Source organism: Muntiacus reevesi, chromosome 13, assembly GCF_963930625.1.
Source record: "Muntiacus reevesi chromosome 13, mMunRee1.1, whole genome shotgun sequence".
Taxonomy (NCBI): domain Eukaryota; kingdom Metazoa; phylum Chordata; class Mammalia; order Artiodactyla; family Cervidae; genus Muntiacus; species Muntiacus reevesi.
Genome location: NC_089261.1, coordinates 28,667,875 through 28,686,454, shown reverse-complemented (window position 1 = coordinate 28,686,454; position 18,580 = coordinate 28,667,875). Strand labels below are relative to the sequence as shown.

The 18,580-nt window shown below is 46.5% G+C and overlaps 2 protein-coding genes across 6 annotated transcripts in view; one reads left to right on the top strand and one right to left on the bottom strand.

Annotated features, from left to right (window-relative positions):
* FBRSL1 (fibrosin like 1) overlaps positions 1 to 18,580 on the bottom strand; it is a 412,476-nt gene that overhangs the window by 131,644 nt on the left and 262,252 nt on the right. The gene's annotated exons all lie outside the window — the stretch shown is intronic.
* Positions 1 to 18,580, top strand: part of GOLGA3 (golgin A3) — a 44,608-nt gene that overhangs the window by 3,953 nt on the left and 22,075 nt on the right. For 4 of the 5 annotated variants that reach the window (XM_065904095.1, XM_065904091.1, XM_065904092.1 and 1 more), the window contains exons 2-7: positions 2,284 to 2,603; positions 4,829 to 5,068; positions 7,239 to 7,351; positions 11,856 to 12,514; positions 13,122 to 13,233; positions 17,193 to 17,499. In XM_065904095.1, the coding sequence (XP_065760167.1) occupies positions 2,471 to 2,603; positions 4,829 to 5,068; positions 7,239 to 7,351; positions 11,856 to 12,514; positions 13,122 to 13,233; positions 17,193 to 17,499 (1,564 nt within the window). In that variant the 5' untranslated portion in view covers positions 2,284 to 2,470. The remainder of the gene's footprint in view (positions 1 to 2,283; positions 2,604 to 4,828; positions 5,069 to 7,238; positions 7,352 to 11,855; positions 12,515 to 13,121; positions 13,234 to 17,192; positions 17,500 to 18,580) is intronic. The other variant, XM_065904096.1, reaches the window with a different exon arrangement.

The following is an 18,580-nucleotide window of genomic DNA, read 5'->3' as shown; positions in this document are numbered from 1 at the left end:
ACTCCAGGAGTTGGTGATGGACAGGGAGGCCTGCCGTGCTGCGGTTCATGGGGTCACAAAGAGTCGGACACGACTGAGCAACTGAACTGAACTGATGCGTGCAGGGGTATCATGATGGCAGGGAGGAGTGCTTTACCTGAGACCCAGGAGACTTGAGAGCAGTGCCTAATGGCAGACATGGAAGGATCCAGGGGGATTTGCCTGCTGGTCAAAGGGAAAAGGGCATTGGCAACAAAGGGACCAACTCTGAAAAGCACTTATCTGTTGTTGTTACCCTCTCAGGCAGGCATCTTAGGGAGCATGTGATGATGTAAGCAGCTTCACCCCACCCCCACAAGACAGAAACAAAGACATCTCAAAGCAAAATGCAAATGTCTTCCTTTGTTACGGAGCATCTCAGGATGGCCAGCACAGACCGTACACCATGGGCAGGGACAGTTGATTCCACAGCCCGCTGTGTGTGCCCCAGCCCGCCCCTCTGTAGTCAGCTGTGTGAAGGGAAGCCTGCGGTAGGGGACAGCCTGGGTGCGCCCTTGGCTGGCCTGGCGGGCATCACCTCCTCTGTGGTGGCCCTCTGGCCAGCTCACCACCAGCTCTGCCCACGGAGTGAGGGCAGGCCCAGCAGGTGCCACAGTGCTGTCATGTGCAGCCAGGTCCCTGTGAGATGGTGATTTTCAGAGGGACCTGTGGACTGGCCTGTTTGTCTACCCGCCCTCCAACCTGGAAAGTGTCTCTGTGGATGAAAGAGGTTACCGAATATTGTAGAGACAGAGCTAAGTTGAGACCTCATTGCACATAGGATCATGTTTGGTTGACCTTGGTACCTCCCTTCAGACATCATTTCAGTCCTCAAATATTTCCTCGCACCAGGCACCATGAGCCAGCAGCACCCGGTGCTTATTGATTAACTACATTGGATTGTAGCTACTCATGTTTTCACGCAATTCTGTCTGTGGTCCTTTCAAGTACAGTCTTAGTACTAGCTCTGCACTTAATAGTAGACATAGGACATCCCCCAGCAGTCCACTGGTTAGGCCTGCATACTTTCAGTGCTGAGGGCCTGGGTTCAATCCCTGGTTGGGGAACTAAGATCCTGCAAGCCATGATGCCACCAAAAAGTCGGCATAGCCTTTTTATATTCATAACAACACTTATTAATCCATGATGTTGCTGGCCTGTCAGGTGCTAGACAGCAGAGGAAAATGTGTGGATGATTGAAGCTGCAGGCCAAACACTGCTGGGTTCCCATCACTAGGTGTTCACATGTTGTGCCAGCCACTAAGGGCTGCCTGTTCATGGGTGACAGGGAGACAGAACTGTGGAGAAACAGGATCATCCAGTGAGAGTCCAGCTGTTGCTTAGGCTCTTTTCAAAAACATCTATGTGGCATTTGGAAGCTGCGGAGAAAAGTCCCATAAATTTTTGTCCTGGAACCTGTGAAACACCAAACAGTACATAGGATAATATGAAGTCTTATCTTCAAGGAAGTAAATGCTACCATTTCTGCAGAATAACGGCAGCACCATATCTGTTGAGGAGGAAATGAGGTGATAATATCCTTATTACACTTCAAAAGCAGTAACCAGTTGCCAGGCTTTGGGCTCCCTTCAATTCAGCTTAGCAGAACAAGCTAAAAGATAGCAGATCTTGTGAGAAATGAAGAATGTGTCTGGTCACCTGCGTAAGGTCCTGTCTCTGCCCCCCATACCCCAGTGGCTGTTTTCCCTGTGTCCTCGTCCCCCCATGCTTCCTCCGTTAGTGTCCAGTTTACCATGCTCCATGCTGTTCGGTCTTCCTTGTTGACCTCTGGTTCTGAGGCATGGCCTGGGCTCTGACATGCCGGGTCTCCTGGGAGAGGAGCTCACCCTTTGACCCCTGTGAGCACGTGGGCCTCTGTGTCCAATACTAAAGCCACTGGCCACATGTGCTGTTTACCTACAAGTCAGTTAAGTTTAAATAAATAAAGACTCGGCTCCTCAGTCATCCAAGCCCCACTCCCAGCTCTGCGGATTACATTGTTGATGGAGGAGCTTCTCATCCTGGTGGGGGATAGTTTTCAGCAGTCATCAGTGCAGATGGCTTTCAGGGATGGGACAAATGGGTTTGGGTCAGTTTTTTATCCTCAAAAAATAGGATGCTGTAGGTGCTCAAAGATTATTTGTTGTATGAATATATTTATTATACAGATGCATGTTGGGAACCAAATGTTAGTCTTGGACTTGTTACTTCAAATCTGACAAATGAAGTTTCATAATACCTCCTTTCTCTTTTTGTTCCTATCAGGTATTATGCATGATATCACCCGGTTTGATTTCAGGCCATCTGTGAGACTATAAATCTCTTCTCCAAAATGCCAAACCTAGTGTGGTCCGTCCCAGGAGCTTTTGGCCGTTGCTGATGGCAGAAACTGAACTCGCTCCCAGTTCACTTGTAGCCTCTGAGTGTCAGCCCAGCCTGTGTTGCCCTGACCATGGACGGTGCGGCGGCTGTGCGGGAGGGCCTGGTGGAGGACAGATCCGGCAGTGGCACCTCGGGTCAACCTGAGGGCCCCCCAAAGCCCCCTGGCTCACTGTCGCCGCTGGATCAGTGGGACGAAGCCCAGTGTAAGTTGCCAGTTACTCTGTGTTCTGCTCACACCTTACCTTTAAACAGGAGAACAGGTCGTCTTGCTTTTGGAAGAAGACAGTGGCGTCTAAGAGCTTAATGAACTTTATAATTCATTCAGAGTGTATTCTTATGTATTTTTTTTAGTTGAGGCCAACCTTGATTCAAACACCATGCGTGTTAAATGAAATGGGAACTTTCTGGGGCTTTCTGCTCCAGAGGTACGGAGCAGCATGGTTTACCCATAAGGCTTATGCAGATCTTCACTGACACGTCACTGTCCCCTGCCTAACATTCTACCTTTTTGGTTGGTTGGTTGTCAGATTTCTGCTAACTGGAAAGTGTGCCACTAGTGATCTGAGGATTACGGGATCACATTTCCATGTTAGCTAGTGGGTTATTCGTGTGTTGGAAGCACAGAATAAATGACTGCTTCCTCATGCCCCTTCTTGGGCAGTGTGTGCTTTAACATTGTAACATGTGTATGCACTGATTTACTAGCAGAAACTGCGTTTCCCTTCTGGGAAAACAGTGCTCAGGCACCTAAAATGGCTTTGCTGCTTCCTGTTCCTTAAGTGCCAGGTGAGGCTGATGCGGCTTGGCCCAGGATCAAGGGTTCTGCAATTGGAACAACTCCTAGGTCTGCCGCTAACAGGAATGAGCCCTTAACCACAATCCTTAATTTATTTCCGCCTCACTCTCTTACTGGGAAAATGGAAAGATGAATGGTCCCTGCATCTTGTGTGTGTCAGTCAGTCAGTCATGTCCGACTCTGTGACCCCATAGACTGTAGCGCTCCAGGCTCCTGTGTCCAGGGGATTCTCCAGGCAAGAGTATTGGAGTAGGTTGCCGTTTTCTTCTCCACCCTGCTTCTTAGAGTGGTGGTGAAGGCCCATGTGAAATGTAAGCACTTGGGAAGCACCCAGGAGGTGGAGCTGGCCAGTTTTTATGTCATCATTATTTGTTTATCCATAATGAGACTTGTGTTTGGAAACAATCAAGTCTTATTATTTATTAGGCCTTCTTTTAGATTTTTTTTAAAGTGCAGTGTGACAGTCAAATAATTGCTTTTGTATGTAAGCAGGATGCTTTAGAGACTCTCCCAGATTTGATAAGCCCATCAGGAAATGATATTGACCTGATTAACTTGCATCTGAAATGCACGATTTCCTCCCCACTCCCACCCCCCCCCTCACCTCAGCTGTTTGTGTAAGAGAACAGATGGTTGTGTCAGAGCTGTGGTGGGGTCCTCCCACTCTGTTTTATGTCTGCCCCCTTCCCCCTACTTTATATTCTAGTTTTCCTTTCAGGGAGGCCTGACAGTAAGTGGCTGTGTTAGTTGGGACTCACATTTCAAGTGACAGAAACCCATTTTCAGTTTGCTTGGGTACAGAGGGAATTTCCTAGTTGCATACTGGGTACATCATGAGATCCAAGTGGTGCTAATCTTATGGAGACCTGGGGCACTGCAGTGCTTGGGAGCCCCCGGAATGTGCCTGGGAGCCCCTCCATGTATCTCCTTCACTTGTTGGCTGCCAACTGGCTGCCCATCGGGGGAGAGCACTTTCCTTCTGATACAGGTTTCAGTTAGTGTGTAAGTAACTTGCAGTAATGTTAGTAGAGGAGACTGAGCTTGATATGCAGGTGAATAGTCATCACTGGTGAACTTGGGTTTTTACCCGTTAGGTGTTTGTCAGTCAGAAGCATAGACTCTGGGTTCTGTCCTCAGCTTTGGGGTAATCGTTCTCATCAGCTGTTCTAACTCTTCACCTTTGATATCTCATTTTGGATGATAAACTTATGCCTTGAAATAACTTTGGAATCAGCCCTTTGTAAATGTGAGGCTGTGACACTGGTTAGTACTGCTGTTAAGAATGCTCATTAGAAACATTGTTGGCCACGTTTTAAGGATTTATGGAGGGTTTTTTTTTTGCTATTTTTTTAAAAACAGAGTTTCTTAAGATTTCTTACTGGTCTTGTTTAAATGAAAAGGAAACATGACTACTGAAATTCTACAGCTGTAGTGGGGAAGGTGAGGCGGGGGTCCTGCAGGTGAGGGTATTACTCTGCGAGGTTGAGTCACTTGTCCCACATCACCTGCCCTTTGGAAGGACAGGCTTGCTGTCCTCAAAGAGTGAGCAGGTCCCTGGGATGTGGAGAGTGCTCCCATGTCTAGATTCCCTCTTGTCCTATTTTAGTTGTTAAAACACACCCTCTTTTCCAGGTGCCAGTGCCAAGGTAAACAGAATTTCAGATGAAGGACACCAGGGGGACACCTGTCTGAATGGGCCGACACCACAGTTCCCAGAGCCTCCCTCGCCAGCGAGTCCTGATGCGTCTCCAGGTGTGGCTGGTTTCCATGACAACCTAAGGAAGTCTCAGGGGACTAGTGCTGAGGGCATTGTTAGAAAAGAAGCTTTGCAGTCCCTCAGACTCAGTCTTCCTATGCAAGAAACGCAACTGTGTAAGCATCTTCCTGCCCGGCTCTCCCCCACCCCCTCATCCCGCATCCCACCCCCCGGGCCCCTGTCACTCACCGTCCTTGGTAGGCATAGGCCCTGAAGGGCTCGCCTCTCCGCCTTTGCTGTTTTATCACTGTGGTGGGTTGTGCGTTTAACAAATAGCTCCATTTCAGAGGGAAGATACGCTTTGTCACAGCCTGATGGTGACAGCAGCACTTGAGGCCCAAGTTTGAAGGGCCTGTGCGTGCATGTCTTCCGTCACCAGGGATGGTGAGCAAGCAGCAGTGGGGATTTGATCTTAACAGTTACAGCTTGAAGGCTTTCTTTTATGAGTTACTTTAATCAGCCTTTATTTTGTGCTAATCCCTGGGGATTCAGGGGCGAACAAGTTGCGAACTGTCAGCCTGAGAGCCCTGAAGCCTCCAGGCCTTTCTAACATGCAAGTTTTCACACACAGACTTGTGTAATCTTACCTAATGGGGTCAGTTCACAGCTGCTGCTGTTACACCCTGTCCCCGCTTCAGTACTTCCTCCCCTCTGGGTCAGCCACCTTCTGACATGGTCCCTTACAGGCCTCTGAAAAGAGCCAGGTTTGGACGATCATTGTTCTTAAAGTGGGCTCGTGTCCTTCACATCGCTGCGTGCTCTTCTCACCCAGCGCTGTCGCCTGGCAATTGCCTCGCGTCAGCTGGTGCAGCTCCATGTCCATTCTTTAAAGGCTGGAGGAGCCCCGAGTGTGGCCGGGTCAGGGCCAGGGGACCAGTGCTGCAGTGAGCATCTCCCCATGCATGTTGCAGCACTGGTGTTTTCATTTCTATGCCCTGCATCCCAGGGGCAGAACTCTTGGTCAGAAGCAGTGGGTGTGTCTATCTCCATCGTGGGTGGTCACATTTTAAGGGCGCTGATGCCCTGTGAGAGGACAAAGATGCTGTTTCCTTTTGGTCTTCACCAGTCTGCTGGGTGTGTAGCAATGCCGCCTTGATGCTTTCATTTGCAACTTGTACACTCATGCTCACTAGAGGGTGTTCACAGGAATAATTTCATTATGCTGTTAGGGTCATAGTATACTTTAAACATTTCTGTAAACAAACTGTTAACATGTCAGCGGATGCTGTGTGAAATCCTGGGTCCTGACCTGAGGGGTTTGTGAGCTCTGGCACCAGGTTCTCCTGCTTTTCCCCTGCCCGCCCCTCCCAGGAATGTGCCCAGCCCTGAGGCCATGCCTCTGGTGGTCTCTGCCATCTGGACCACTTAGTGATGTGAAAAGTATGTAAGCTCTTTCATATGAAACTTATATGAAGAGTATGAGTGCACAGTCAGTAACAGCGCTGGTGAATTCCTAGTGAAATTCTTGGTGACTGCTCAGGTTTTAGGGATTATTTAAAACAACAGCAGCTTCCCTCCCAGAATTCATAATTGAGGATGGTGCTGCCCAGGAAGGGGCTCAGTTACGGCATTTCTCTGCTCTCAGCAGCCCCTTGGCCCTGAGCTGGGAGACCTGGGTCTTGCCTACCTTTCACTCACTGTTCAGCTTTTTTTATACCCAAAGTGAAAGTTTGCGTTTTAGGTATTTTAAATTTTGTCATTTGCCCGAAAGTTGTCAGAGTAGTCCCCCTCTTGTCCTTGAGCGTGGCCTCTGGACTGGAGTCACCTCGGGTAGAAAACTGAGGTAATCTGCTGGGATGTTACTGGGTAAAGAAGGCGAGTTTGGTAGCATGTTCCTGTTCGCCGCTGCTGCCTGTCATTCCATCAGGATTGCTGTTCATGTTCCTCTGTAATGTAAGGAAGCAGAGTTAGAGTTTGGTGGGAGCCTCAGAACACTCACACTGGCACCAACTTCAAGTTCAGTTCTTTAATTACTAAAAGGCGCACGTTGCGCGGGTTCTGTTTTACTGGCGGGATGCCCATAGGTGGCAGTGCGCTGCTGGCGGAGGCACCACCCCTGTGCTGGGCCATTGTGTCTGCCCTCAGGTGGGTCCTGTCTGTGGTCACTGTCCAAGGCTTACAGTTCTCTCTCCATCTGCAAACAGTTCTTTCAAACTAGACAGCCATGTGTTATTTAAAGCTAAATCATATCGGTAATAAAACTCAAGACAGCCAAGCTGCTGTTCTGATTTGTCTTCTGTCCGCTATTGTGTTGTGAGTTTCTAAATGACCGTTTCCCCACCTCAGGCTCAACAGAGGCTTCGCTACCCCTGGAGAAGGAGGAGCAGGTCCGACTGCAGGCTCGGAAGCGGCTGGAAGAACAGCTCAAACAGTACAGGGTGAAACGCCAGCAGGAAAGAGTGAGTCTCCCTCTTTCGAACCAGCTAATGGAAAAAACAGCAGACAGTCAGACATAATTCTAGGATCTGCTGTTTATTTCTCTTTGCTGGGATGGGCTTGTGTGTGTCTCTACAAAGATCATCTTTCTCATATAGTTCCCACCCTTTGAGGAGATTCCACGGGCTCTGGTTCCCACCCTTCTGGTCCTTCTTCTCTCCAGACAGGCATGTTTTATGTCTAAATCTGCCATTAGAAAAGCAGAGGCAGCGAACATGTGGGTGTAACTGCTCTCTGTACTTGTGCAGCCGGTCTTGGGTTTGACTTGTTTATTGTGTAAGTGATAGAGTTTCTGCTGAGCTTTGCTGTACTGTATTAGACTGTGTGGCATGTCACACACATGATAAGTATGTGCATGTGTGTTAGTCACTCAGTCATGTCCAACTCTTTGTGACTGCATGGACTCCTCTGTCCATAGGATTCTCAAAGCAATAATACTGGAGTGAATTGCCATTTCCTTTTCCAAAGTATATGCATGTTGCTGGTGCTGCTAAGTCGCTTCAGTAGTGTCTGACTCTGTGCGACCCCATGGACGGCAGCCCACCAGGCTCCTCTGTCCATGGGATTTTCCAGGCAAGAGTACTGGAGTGGGTTGCCATTGCCTTCTCCGAAGTATGTACATAAGCTTTGCTAAAATTGGTTTTATTCAGTTATGAAACCCTCATTAGGATACTAATGAAAACAGTATTTTTAATCAGTCAAGTGAATCTAGGAAAGGCATGTGTGAGGGTTCACTTCAGTCTTAATCCAAGTTTATTGTGAACTTGAGAAATTTCAAATTAAAGGAATTTGAAACTAAATGAACTAACAAAACACATGTTTTAGAAAAACACTTTCAGTGAATGATTTAGTTGTGACAAGTCCTCATCAGGGTTGACCATTTGTTTTCCCAAGAGAGGACCTTGTCTCTTCAAGTGTCACTGCTCTGAAGCCAATGTAAACAGACTGGAAGAGCCAGCACCAGGCTCTGAACTGACTGAGGCTCCCACCCAGTCAGGGGCATTCAGGCATCTGTCCAGATGGCCTGTCAGAAAACCTTACAGTGACAGTCAGTAGTCAGGAGTTACGTGCACCAGGCAATGTTAATTTCCCCACAGATTTTTAGTGAGACTCGGCAGGTAAGGAACTTGCCAGAGGTTACTTAGCAGTAAAGTAGCAGAACCAAGATGCAGACCAGCCAGTGTACATATGCCCCGTCCTGTCCACAACCTGCTTCTCAGGTTTGCACCGCCAGTCCGAGCTCTGCCTGGGTCCTCCAACATTAAGCAATTAATGTGTCAGGAGTTCAGGGTGAAATTTAACATCATTTCCCATCTTTAAAAATTATATGTACATGGGATTTCCCTGGTGGTCTGGTGGTTTAGAATCCACCTTGCAGTGCGGAGGACGTAGGTTTGATCCCTGTTCAGGCAACTAAGATCCTATGTGCTTTCAGGCAACTAAGCCCCTGAGCTGCAACTATAGAGCCCACGTACCACAGCTAGAGAGTCTGTGCACTGCAACAAAAGTCCCGCAGGATGCGACCAAAGATCTCATGTGCCACTAAGACCCAATGCAGCAAATTAAAAAACAAAACAAGCAAGCAAAAACAGTTACACTAAAAATGTGCTTAGTCGATCAGTCATGTCTGACTCTTTACACAGCCATGGACTGTAGCCCACCAAGCGTCTCTGTTCATGGGGATTCCCCAGGCAAGAATACTGGTGTGGGTTGCCATGTCCTCCTCCAGGGGATCTTCCCAACCCAGGGATCAAACCCAGGTCTCCCGCATTGCAGGAGGATTCTTTACCGTCTGAGCCACCAGGGAAGCCCAAACTAAGAATAGGAGTGTAGTTCATACTTCATGTTTAAAGGGCAGAGAGGATGAGTGAAAGTCCCCCTGTTTTGTAGTCTGGTAGATACTTTGAGAGCATCACCACAAGGGTCCTTCATGTAGCGGCAAAGATTGTATGCAGGGGGAGCACCCTTTCTGTGCTGTTCTTCACGGGACCTTTCTCACGTAGCTGTCCTGCCTCAGCACAGTAGAGACCCTCCTCATCCTTTGTAACCATGCGTACATACCAGCATTGCATTAACCAGCCCGAATTAATCAACATGTTAGGTTGCTTCTAATTTTTTGAAATTGCAAACAATGCTGCAGTGAATGTTTTGTGTCTTGGTATACTTTTGTGGGTAAATCCTTAACTGTTGAATTATTGGGTAAAAGGTTTTATGTATTTATTAGTTGATAAGGACTGGTTTACATTCCATTTAACAGTCTATAAGACTGCTAGACTTCTCATCTTTGGGAGCATTAGAAATAATAAAAACTGAATCTTTGTTCTCTGATAGCTGAGAAAAAAAGTGCTTCCTAATAATAAGTACCTTTTTACACATTGACTGTCTGAGTGTCTTTGTCAGCCTTTGTCTGTTTTTCAGTTTGTCTTTTTGCTATGTTGGTACTATATGTGAGGAAATTATTCCCTTTTAGTATTTTTGCAAATAATTTTTTCTTAATTTTCCATGACTTCTTTTCTGGTATATTTTTTGCTGCACATCACCTTTTTGTTTTTGTTCATTTTGGCTAGGCTGCTTGGCTGGCAGAATCTTAAGGGATTGAACCTGAGCCCCCTGCAGTGGAAGCTCAGAGTCCTAACCTCTGGACCACCAGGGAAGACCCTGCACATCAGATTTGAATGTTTACAGTCAGAACTTTCAGTCTTTGCTGTTAACTTCTTTTAGGGTTTATGTCATATTTAAGATCTCCCCATTTGAAGGACATAAATTCACCTCTTTTTTTTTTTATACTAAAAGTAAGAGATAATCTAAAAAGTTTCTGTAAGTTACGTTTTTTATTTTATTATGTAGATATAATCCACTTGCTTGGATGGAGGCGAGAGGTAGAAATGAGCCTCTTTGTGGACTGCTGGTCAGTTATCTCAGATTGCTTATTTTGTAGTCTGTCTTTTCCCTTCTTGGCCTTCTCCCTTAATATCTATAGATGCCACCAATACTTGGGCCCGTTCTTGGGCTGTGTTCTGTGTCATCAGTCCGTCTGCTGCTTTTCGTGGTCTCTGTGACTCTAATTATGGCAGCTTTGTAGTTCGTGTAACTGTCTGGGAGGCCTGGCCAGTCTGTCGCCCCACATCCCTTACTCTTCCTCGCTGCTCTGACCCACTTATCCTTGCTGCTGTGTCCTAATATCGTTCCGAGATGATCCTCACCCACCTTGTCCCTCATCACTTTGGGACTGCACTGACTTTATAGAATAACATGAGCTGAACGTTAATTTGTAGAAGAAAGTCATGTTGATTTAGCATCATGGAATGTCATCTTCCCACATCCTCAGCTTCATTCAAGGCTAGTTGGGAAGTTCTAGCTAACACAATGATATAAGAAAAAGAAATGAGAGCTATAAGTATTAAAAAAAGAGGAGAGGGCTTTCCTGGTGCTCAGTGGTGAAGAATTCTGCCTGCCAGTGTGGGAGACATGGGTCCAATCCCTGGTCTAGGAAGATCCCACGTGCTGTGGAGCACCTAAGCCCATGTGCCACAACTGTCGAGCTCGTGCTCTAGAGCCCAAGAGCTGCAACTCCTGAGCCCACATGCTGCACCTGCTGAAGCCCGCATGCCCCAGAGCCTGTGTTCAGCAACAGGAGAAGCCATCACAGTGAGAAACCCCTACTTGCCTCAACTAGAGAAAAGCCTGTGTAGCAACAAAGACCCAGTGCAGCAAAAAATATAAACAAAATTATTTTTTAGAAAAAGAAAAAAATAGAGAAATGACATTGTTTTTTGCAGGTGTTGGTGACACCTTAGAAAAATGCTGGCGAATCAACTGAAAATTGTTATTATTATAAATTTATAAAAATACTATAAAATAATTGGGGTTCAGAAATTGTCAGTTTAAAATACAGATATGAAAAGTAGTTATCCTAGTATGACCAGTTATAAAATTAGAGCGAAAAAATAATATTTACAGTATCAACAAAATAATTTCTAAGTATCAAAATGGCAACAAAAGTGGTTTAAAATCTAGATAAAACACTACATAGGTTTCTCTGTTGAGGATCATGCAAATAGATATGAATAAATGGAGAAAAACTGGTCATTATCCCATAAGTAATTATAAATTTATGGTAATTCTAATTCAACAGAACTAATATTTTAACTGAAGAAAAATTTCAAAGTTTATCTAAAAGAATAAATGAGAGAATAGGCAGGGAGATTCTGTGAAGGAAGTGTAATGAGGAAGGACTTGCTCTAGTAGGTGTTCTAAGATGTCATCAGGTCACAGTCATGACAGGCCTGCGCTTGGACCTTCCCTGGGATGGACATGGAGGAGTGAAGTTAAGAATGAAAGGCCCGTGACATGGGAGCATGCGGGAGGGTGCTCTGTTTATATAAGGTATGGCCTTTCTGGGTGGCGATTTTTGAATGCTGCTTGTCAATTTTAAACATAATTTTTGTACTTTTTTTTCCTCCTCAGTCCAGTCAACCTGTAACTAAAACGAGACTTTTTAGCACACTTGATCCTGAACTCATGTTGAACCCAGAAACCTTACCGCGGGCCAGTGCCGTGGCTATGACAAAAGAATATTCCTTCCTGCGCACCAGTGTCCCTCGGGGGCCGAAGGTGGGCAGCTTAGGGCTCCTGGCACATCCTAAGGAGAAAAAAAGTTCCAAATCAAGCAAAATTCGGTCTCTGGCTGATTACAGAACTGAAGATTCAGACGTTCGGAATTCTGGTGGAAATGTTCCAGTTCCGGACTCTACCAGGGGCTCCCTGAAGCAGAACCGAGGCAGCGGGACATCAGTGGTGTCTGAGGTTAGTCTGAGCCCCGAGGCCGACGACCGCCTGGAGAATGCATCCCTGACTGGAGACAACGTGTCCGAGGCTGACGGAACGGAGAGCGATAGCTCCTCCTACAGCAGCATCTCCACCCGCGGGACACCAGGCGTCCCAGGGAACATGGGGAGTGCGCGTGAGGCCCCCTATGTGGTCAGTGGCAGGGAGATCGCTGTTGGAGCCCTGGGCCAGTTCCCCTCCATCTCAGATGTCCTGCAGGCTGCAGCAGCCGAGCACCAAGAGCACAGGCAGGAGGTCAACGGGGAGACGCGGAGCCGGACCAATAGCATTTGCAGCAGGTGGGTGACGCTGGAGCCCACGAGACACCAGCTTCCCCTCAGAGTTCCACACTCAGTCCTTAACATTTCATTTATACGCTCTCTGTTGCTTTGTTAGAAAAGGAACTGGATCTGATGAGTGCTCACTTGCAATGTTAAGGTATCTGCTTTCCAGGATTTGTTGCATTGATGTGACATGGACTCACGTCTCCATAAAGGTGTTCTGGCCCTGTGCTAGCTGTAAAGGCCCTACTGTGGGCAAGAGTTTGAGCTTTAACTGTCTACCTAAATCTTTTTACTTAGCTGTTTTTAAAAAAAATTAGGGAAAGGGCTTAAACCTAAGGACTTGACCTAATTTTAAAGATTAGAAAAGATGGTTAAGAATTCATGTTCCAAAGCAGGGGATACAGGTTTGATCCCTGGCAGGGAACTAAGGTCACATATGCCTCGGGCAACTAAGCCCAAGTGCTGCAACTAGAGAGAAGCCTGTACCACAAGGAAAAAAAATTTTTTTTAATTAGGGGAGAGTAGCCAGAGGGGTGTGAAATTTGGAGTGTATGGACAGCATAAAGGAAGATAATGATCAATTATATTCCCAATACCTGATCCTTTTGTCTTTATCCTCTAGTGTGTCCATGGAAAGTTCTGTTGCTGAAACTCATGATGAAATGTTGCAGGTTCTTAAAGAAAAAATGAGACTCGAAGGACAGCTGGAAGCTTTATCATTAGAAGCTAGTCAGGTAATTGAAATTGGATGGATGTATTAATGTGCCATGTCTTTGGAAAGAATGTGCAATTTCCTGTTCACTACACACCAAGTTTTACACATGTCTTTAAGAAGAAGCTTTATTATCATTAGCAGCCTTGTCCTCTGTAACCATTTATTTTTCTCTGTTCTATTTGTCAGCCTTGGAAAGAGGTATGCTAGTTTCCCACTCTGACTGTGGGATTTCTCCCTGTATCTCTGTCAGGATCTGCCTTGAACACCTCCTAGCTCTGCTATTAGAGACCCACCAGTCCATAACAGTTCAATCTTTGGAGTGGATTTCACCTTTTTCTGGCCCAGTGAAATTGTCATCTTTGTCCCTTTAGTAGTTTTTGCTTTTTCTGATACGAATTTTGCTTTATCTGGTTAGCATATGCCTGAAAGATCATTTTCCATCCCTTAATTTTCAGCATTCCTATCAACAATCAGAGTAAATCAGTTCAGCTGCCTTTGACCCTCTGCCCTTGGCAGGGAGACGGCAAGGGCCTGGGGAGGTATCCGGTCAAGGCAGTGGGGTAGGGGGTGGGGGCTGTCTCCTCAGTAACCTGTGCTGTGGGGATGCGGGGAGGGCACCCACACTAGAATGCTTGCTCTGCTGCATAAACTCCAGACTGAAGAGGTGATTACTGAGGTTTCAAGGTTCCTTTTGGTTGTACATGGTTTTCACTTTGTCCTCCTGTGGAACATAAGTGATACCTGGAGTAGTAGGCAAGTTTGGCCTTGGAGTACAAAATTAAGCAGGGCAAAGGCTAACAGAGTTTTGCCAAGAGAACACACTTGTCATAGCAAACACCCTCTTTCAACAACACAAGAGAAGACTACACATGGACATCACCAGATGGTCAATACCAAAATCAGATTGATTTATGTTCTTTGCAGCCAAGGATGGAGAAACTCTATATAGTCAGCAGAAACAAGACTAGGAGCTGACTGTGGCTCAGATCATGAACTCCTTATTGCAAAATTTAGTCTTAAATTGAAGAAAGTAGGGAAAACCACTAGACCATTCAGGTATGACCTAAATCAAATCCCTCATGATTGTACAGTGGAAGTGACAAATAGATTCAAGTGACAAGTAGACAGAGTGCCTGAAGAACTATGGATGGAGATTTGAGACATTGTACAGGAAGCAGTGATGAAGGCCATCCCCAAGAAAAAGAAATGCAAAAAGGCAAAATGACTGTCTGAGGAGGCCTTACACATAGCTGAGAAAAGAGAAGCTAAAGGCAAAGGAGAAAAGGAAAGATATACCCATCTGAATGCAGACTTCCAAAGAATAGCAAGGAGAGATAAGAAAGCCTTCCTAAGTGATCAATGCAAAGAAATAGAGGAAAACAATATAATGGGAAAGACTGGAGATCTCTTCAAGAAAATCAGAAAGATCTTTATGACCCAGATAACCATGATGGTGTGACACTCACCTAGAGTTAGACATCCTGGAAAGTGATGTCAAGTGGGCCTTAGCAAGCATCACTATGAACAAAGCTAGTGGAGGTGATGGAATTCTAGCTGAACTATTTCAGATCCTATAAGATGATGGTGTGAAAGTGCTGCACTCAATATGCCAGCAAATATGGAAAACTCAGCAGTGGCCACAGGACTGGAAAAGGTCAGTTTTCATTCCAATACAAAAGAATGTTCAAACGACCACACAATTATACTCATCTCACATGCTAGCAAAGTAATGCTCAAAATTCTCCAAGCGAGTCTTCACCAGTACATGAATAGAGAACTTCCATGTTCAAGCTGGATTTAGAAAAGGCAGAGGAGCCAGAGATCAAATTGTCAACATCTGTTGGATCATCAAAAAAGCAAGAGAGTTCCAGAAAAACATCTACTTCTGCTTTATTGACTATGCCAAAGCCTTTGACTGTAGATCACAACAAACTGTGGAAAATTCTTTAAGAGATGGGAATGAATACCAGACCACCTTACCTGCCTCCTGAGAAATCTGTACGCAGGTTAAGAAGCAGCATTTAGAACCAGACATGGAACAATTGACTGGTTCCAAATTGGGAAAGGAGTACTTGAAGGCTGTATATTGTCACCCTCTTTATTTGACTTATATGCAGAGTACATCATGCAAAATGCTGGGCTGGATGAAGCACAAGCTGGAATCAAGATTGCCAGGAGAAATATCAGTAACCTCAAATATGTAGATGACACCACCCTTATGGCAGAAAGTGAAGAGGAACTAAAGAGCCTCTTGATGAAAGTGAAAGAAGAGAGTGAAAAAGCTGCCTTAAACCTTAACATTCAAAAAATGAAGATCATGGCATCCAGTCCCATCACGTCATGTCAAATAGATGGGAAAACAATGGTAACAGTGATAGACTCCCAAATCACTGCAGATGGTGACTGCAGCCTTGAAATTAAAAGACACTTGTTCCTTGGAAGAAAAGCTATGACCAACCTAGACAGTATATTAAAAAGCAGAGGCGTTAATTTACCAAAAAAAGTCCATCTATTCAAAGCTATGGTTTTTCCAGTAGTCATGTATGGATGTGAGAGTTGGACTATAAAGAAAGCTGAGTGCTGAAGAATTGATGCTTTTGAACTGTTGTGTTGAAGACTCTTGAGAGGCCCTTGGACTACAAGGAGATCAAACCAACCCATCCTAAAGGAAATCAGTCCTGATATTCATTGGAAGGACTGATGCAGAAGCTGAAGCTCCAGTATTTTGGCCACCTGATGTGAATAACTGACTCACTAGATAAGACCCTTACGCTAGGAAAGATTGAAGGCAGGAGGAGAAGGGGATGGCAGAGGTTGGATGAGATGGTTGGATGGCATCACCGACTCAATGGACATGAGTTTGAGCAATCTCTGGAAGTTGGTGATGGACAGGGAAGCCTCATGTGCCATAGTCCATGGGTCACAAAGAGTTGGACACAACTGAGCGACTGAACTGAAGTGATCCTCCTGGAATTTGGTTTGCTCTTCGGCTGTGTCCAAGCCAAGATCTTTGTGGATTGTTAGGGGTGCAAAACTTGCTGGCATTTCTGTGAAGACACTGATTATGCTTTTACTACAAAATCTTACTGCATCTGCTCAGTTAGCTTTTCTTTGGGTATTTGTTCTTCTGTTTGTTGTATCTGTTGTTTGTCTTGGCAAAGTTGTTTTTCTCCTGTTGTATGTGGAGGTACAGCTGTCTGCTCCTTTTTGCATTTTGAAATTGCTGTACATGCACGTCCTGATAGGCTGACTTCAGGGTGGGTGAGAGATGCTGATGGGCAGGGCCTGTGCCCTTTGTTCCCTGTCTCTTCTCTGGTGCTCCAGGCTCCTGGACCTTCTGCTGGCCCCACCTTTCCTGTCACTTCCTGCCGTGTCCATCAGACAGGGGTCCCTGTGGTCCTGCCACCTAGCACAGATGGTGCCTCAGGCTGCTCTGTGCCCCTGACTGCAGCCCTCAAGGCCTCATGTAATGGTACCCTTTCCCCGCTGATGTGTTCTGTGGTTTTGGTTTTTCCCAAACTTGAATCTGGCTGCTCTTCATCTATTAGAGATCCCTCAGCTCTCAGGTATTCTGTGTGTGTGTGTGTGTGTGTGTGTGTGTGTGTGTGTACATGCTTGTGTGCTTTTTTCTTTTTTGAACAAACATGTTTTCCAACATTCTTGTGGGTGAGAAGGTGATCGCAGAGCCTTCCCCCCCACGCTGGCCTGCTCAGGTGCTGCCATGCAGAAAACAAGCACATTCTGTCTTCATCCCACCTACCTGCCTGCTGGGCCTGGTTGGAGAAACCCCTTCTTTGGGGATAGCTGTAATGCTGGAGTTCCTGAATATTTTGTACAGTGTGGTGCTTTCCTGTAAAGGCCACCTGTTGGACACCTTTCTTTGTCTCACTGGCTGAGTTTTGGCAGCCGTCTTATTAGGCAGGGCGGAAGTGACTTATTTTTCCGAGAGTCAGTGTGGCTGTTTGTGGGTCTCTCCAGGCACTTAAAGAGAAGGCCGAGCTGCAGGCGCAGCTGGCCGCTCTGCACACGAGGCTGCAGGCACAGCTGGAGCACAGCCACAGCAGCCAGCAGAGGCAAGACTCGCTCAGCTCAGAGGTGGACACCTTGAAGCAGTCCTGCTGGGACCTTGAGCAAGCAATGACTGACCTGCAGAACATGCTGGAAGCCAAAAATGCCAGCCTGGCATCCTCTAACAGTGACCTACGGGTGGCAGAGGAGCAATATCAGAGACTAATGGCCAAAGTGGAAGAGATGCAGAGAAGCATCCTCAGTAAGGACAACACAGGTGAGCGGTCCCGCGTCTGCCCCTTAGTTGTATGCAGGTGCCCAGGGGCTATGCCGCTGGAGGTTTCGTCTCATCTGCTCTGGTTGTTGTTCAGTTGCTCAGTCGTGTCTGACTCTTTGCGACCCCATGGACTGCAGCACGCCAGGCTTCCCTGTCCTTCACCATCTCCCAGAGCTTGCTCACACTCACGTCCATTGAGTTGGTGATGCCATCCAACTATCTCATCCTCTGTCATCCCCTTCTCCCTGTCTGCTCTGGGGACTGACCTACTGTCACATCAATGTGCTGAGGGGTTATTGTCCCTTCTAATTTGTACATGAAGTGTCCACTTGCCTAATGAAGTGTTACCTTTGGTTGAACTTGTGGACTTCTGCATGTTTTTGCATGTGCATCAAGGCATGGCTTAGGTCTTAGAAATGGACTTTGGACCCTTGATGGTTAGATGTAATTGTTTCCACTCATTCTGCCTCCACGGTTGTTTGTTGCTTGGGGGGCTAGATCTGCCTGCTTATTCCAGCATTGCAGATGCTGTTTGGAATATTTAAAAGCAACACTGAGACCAGTGACTAGTAAATATTTCTTTTTCCTCCGTAAGTTCAGATTTTGGGTCTAGCTGGGTCCCTAGGGGAGCCCCCTTTGGAATGATAGACAAATGAAACAGTGGAGTCGGGGAGCCTTAGTGGTAAGTGGAGGACTTGTGTGATCCTTCCCTCATGCTCTCTGCTCACCCTGGGGACGCACACTCCATTCCCAGAGTCCATGAGCCACACACGTCCAGGCACCAAGAACCTGGTCTGTGGGCTCAACATCTCCCTGTGCACTGCGGGCAGGAGAAGGGTGAGGGGTTGGGGATGCAGAGAAAGGCACTCAGAGCCCAGGGGCTTGTCAGCCCAGATCCTGGTCCTCCAGAAGCCTGGATAGATAACACCCTCATCCTTGAGCTCTGGGAGCCTGAGGATGGGGAGTGGTGCAGCGGGGTGGCTGTGAGGGACCAGGTCTGCCCACGTGGAGTCTTGGTCGTAAGACTTGTGAGACTAGGTTTCGGATCTAATGACATAAAAGAAAGAGTGACAAACTGCTG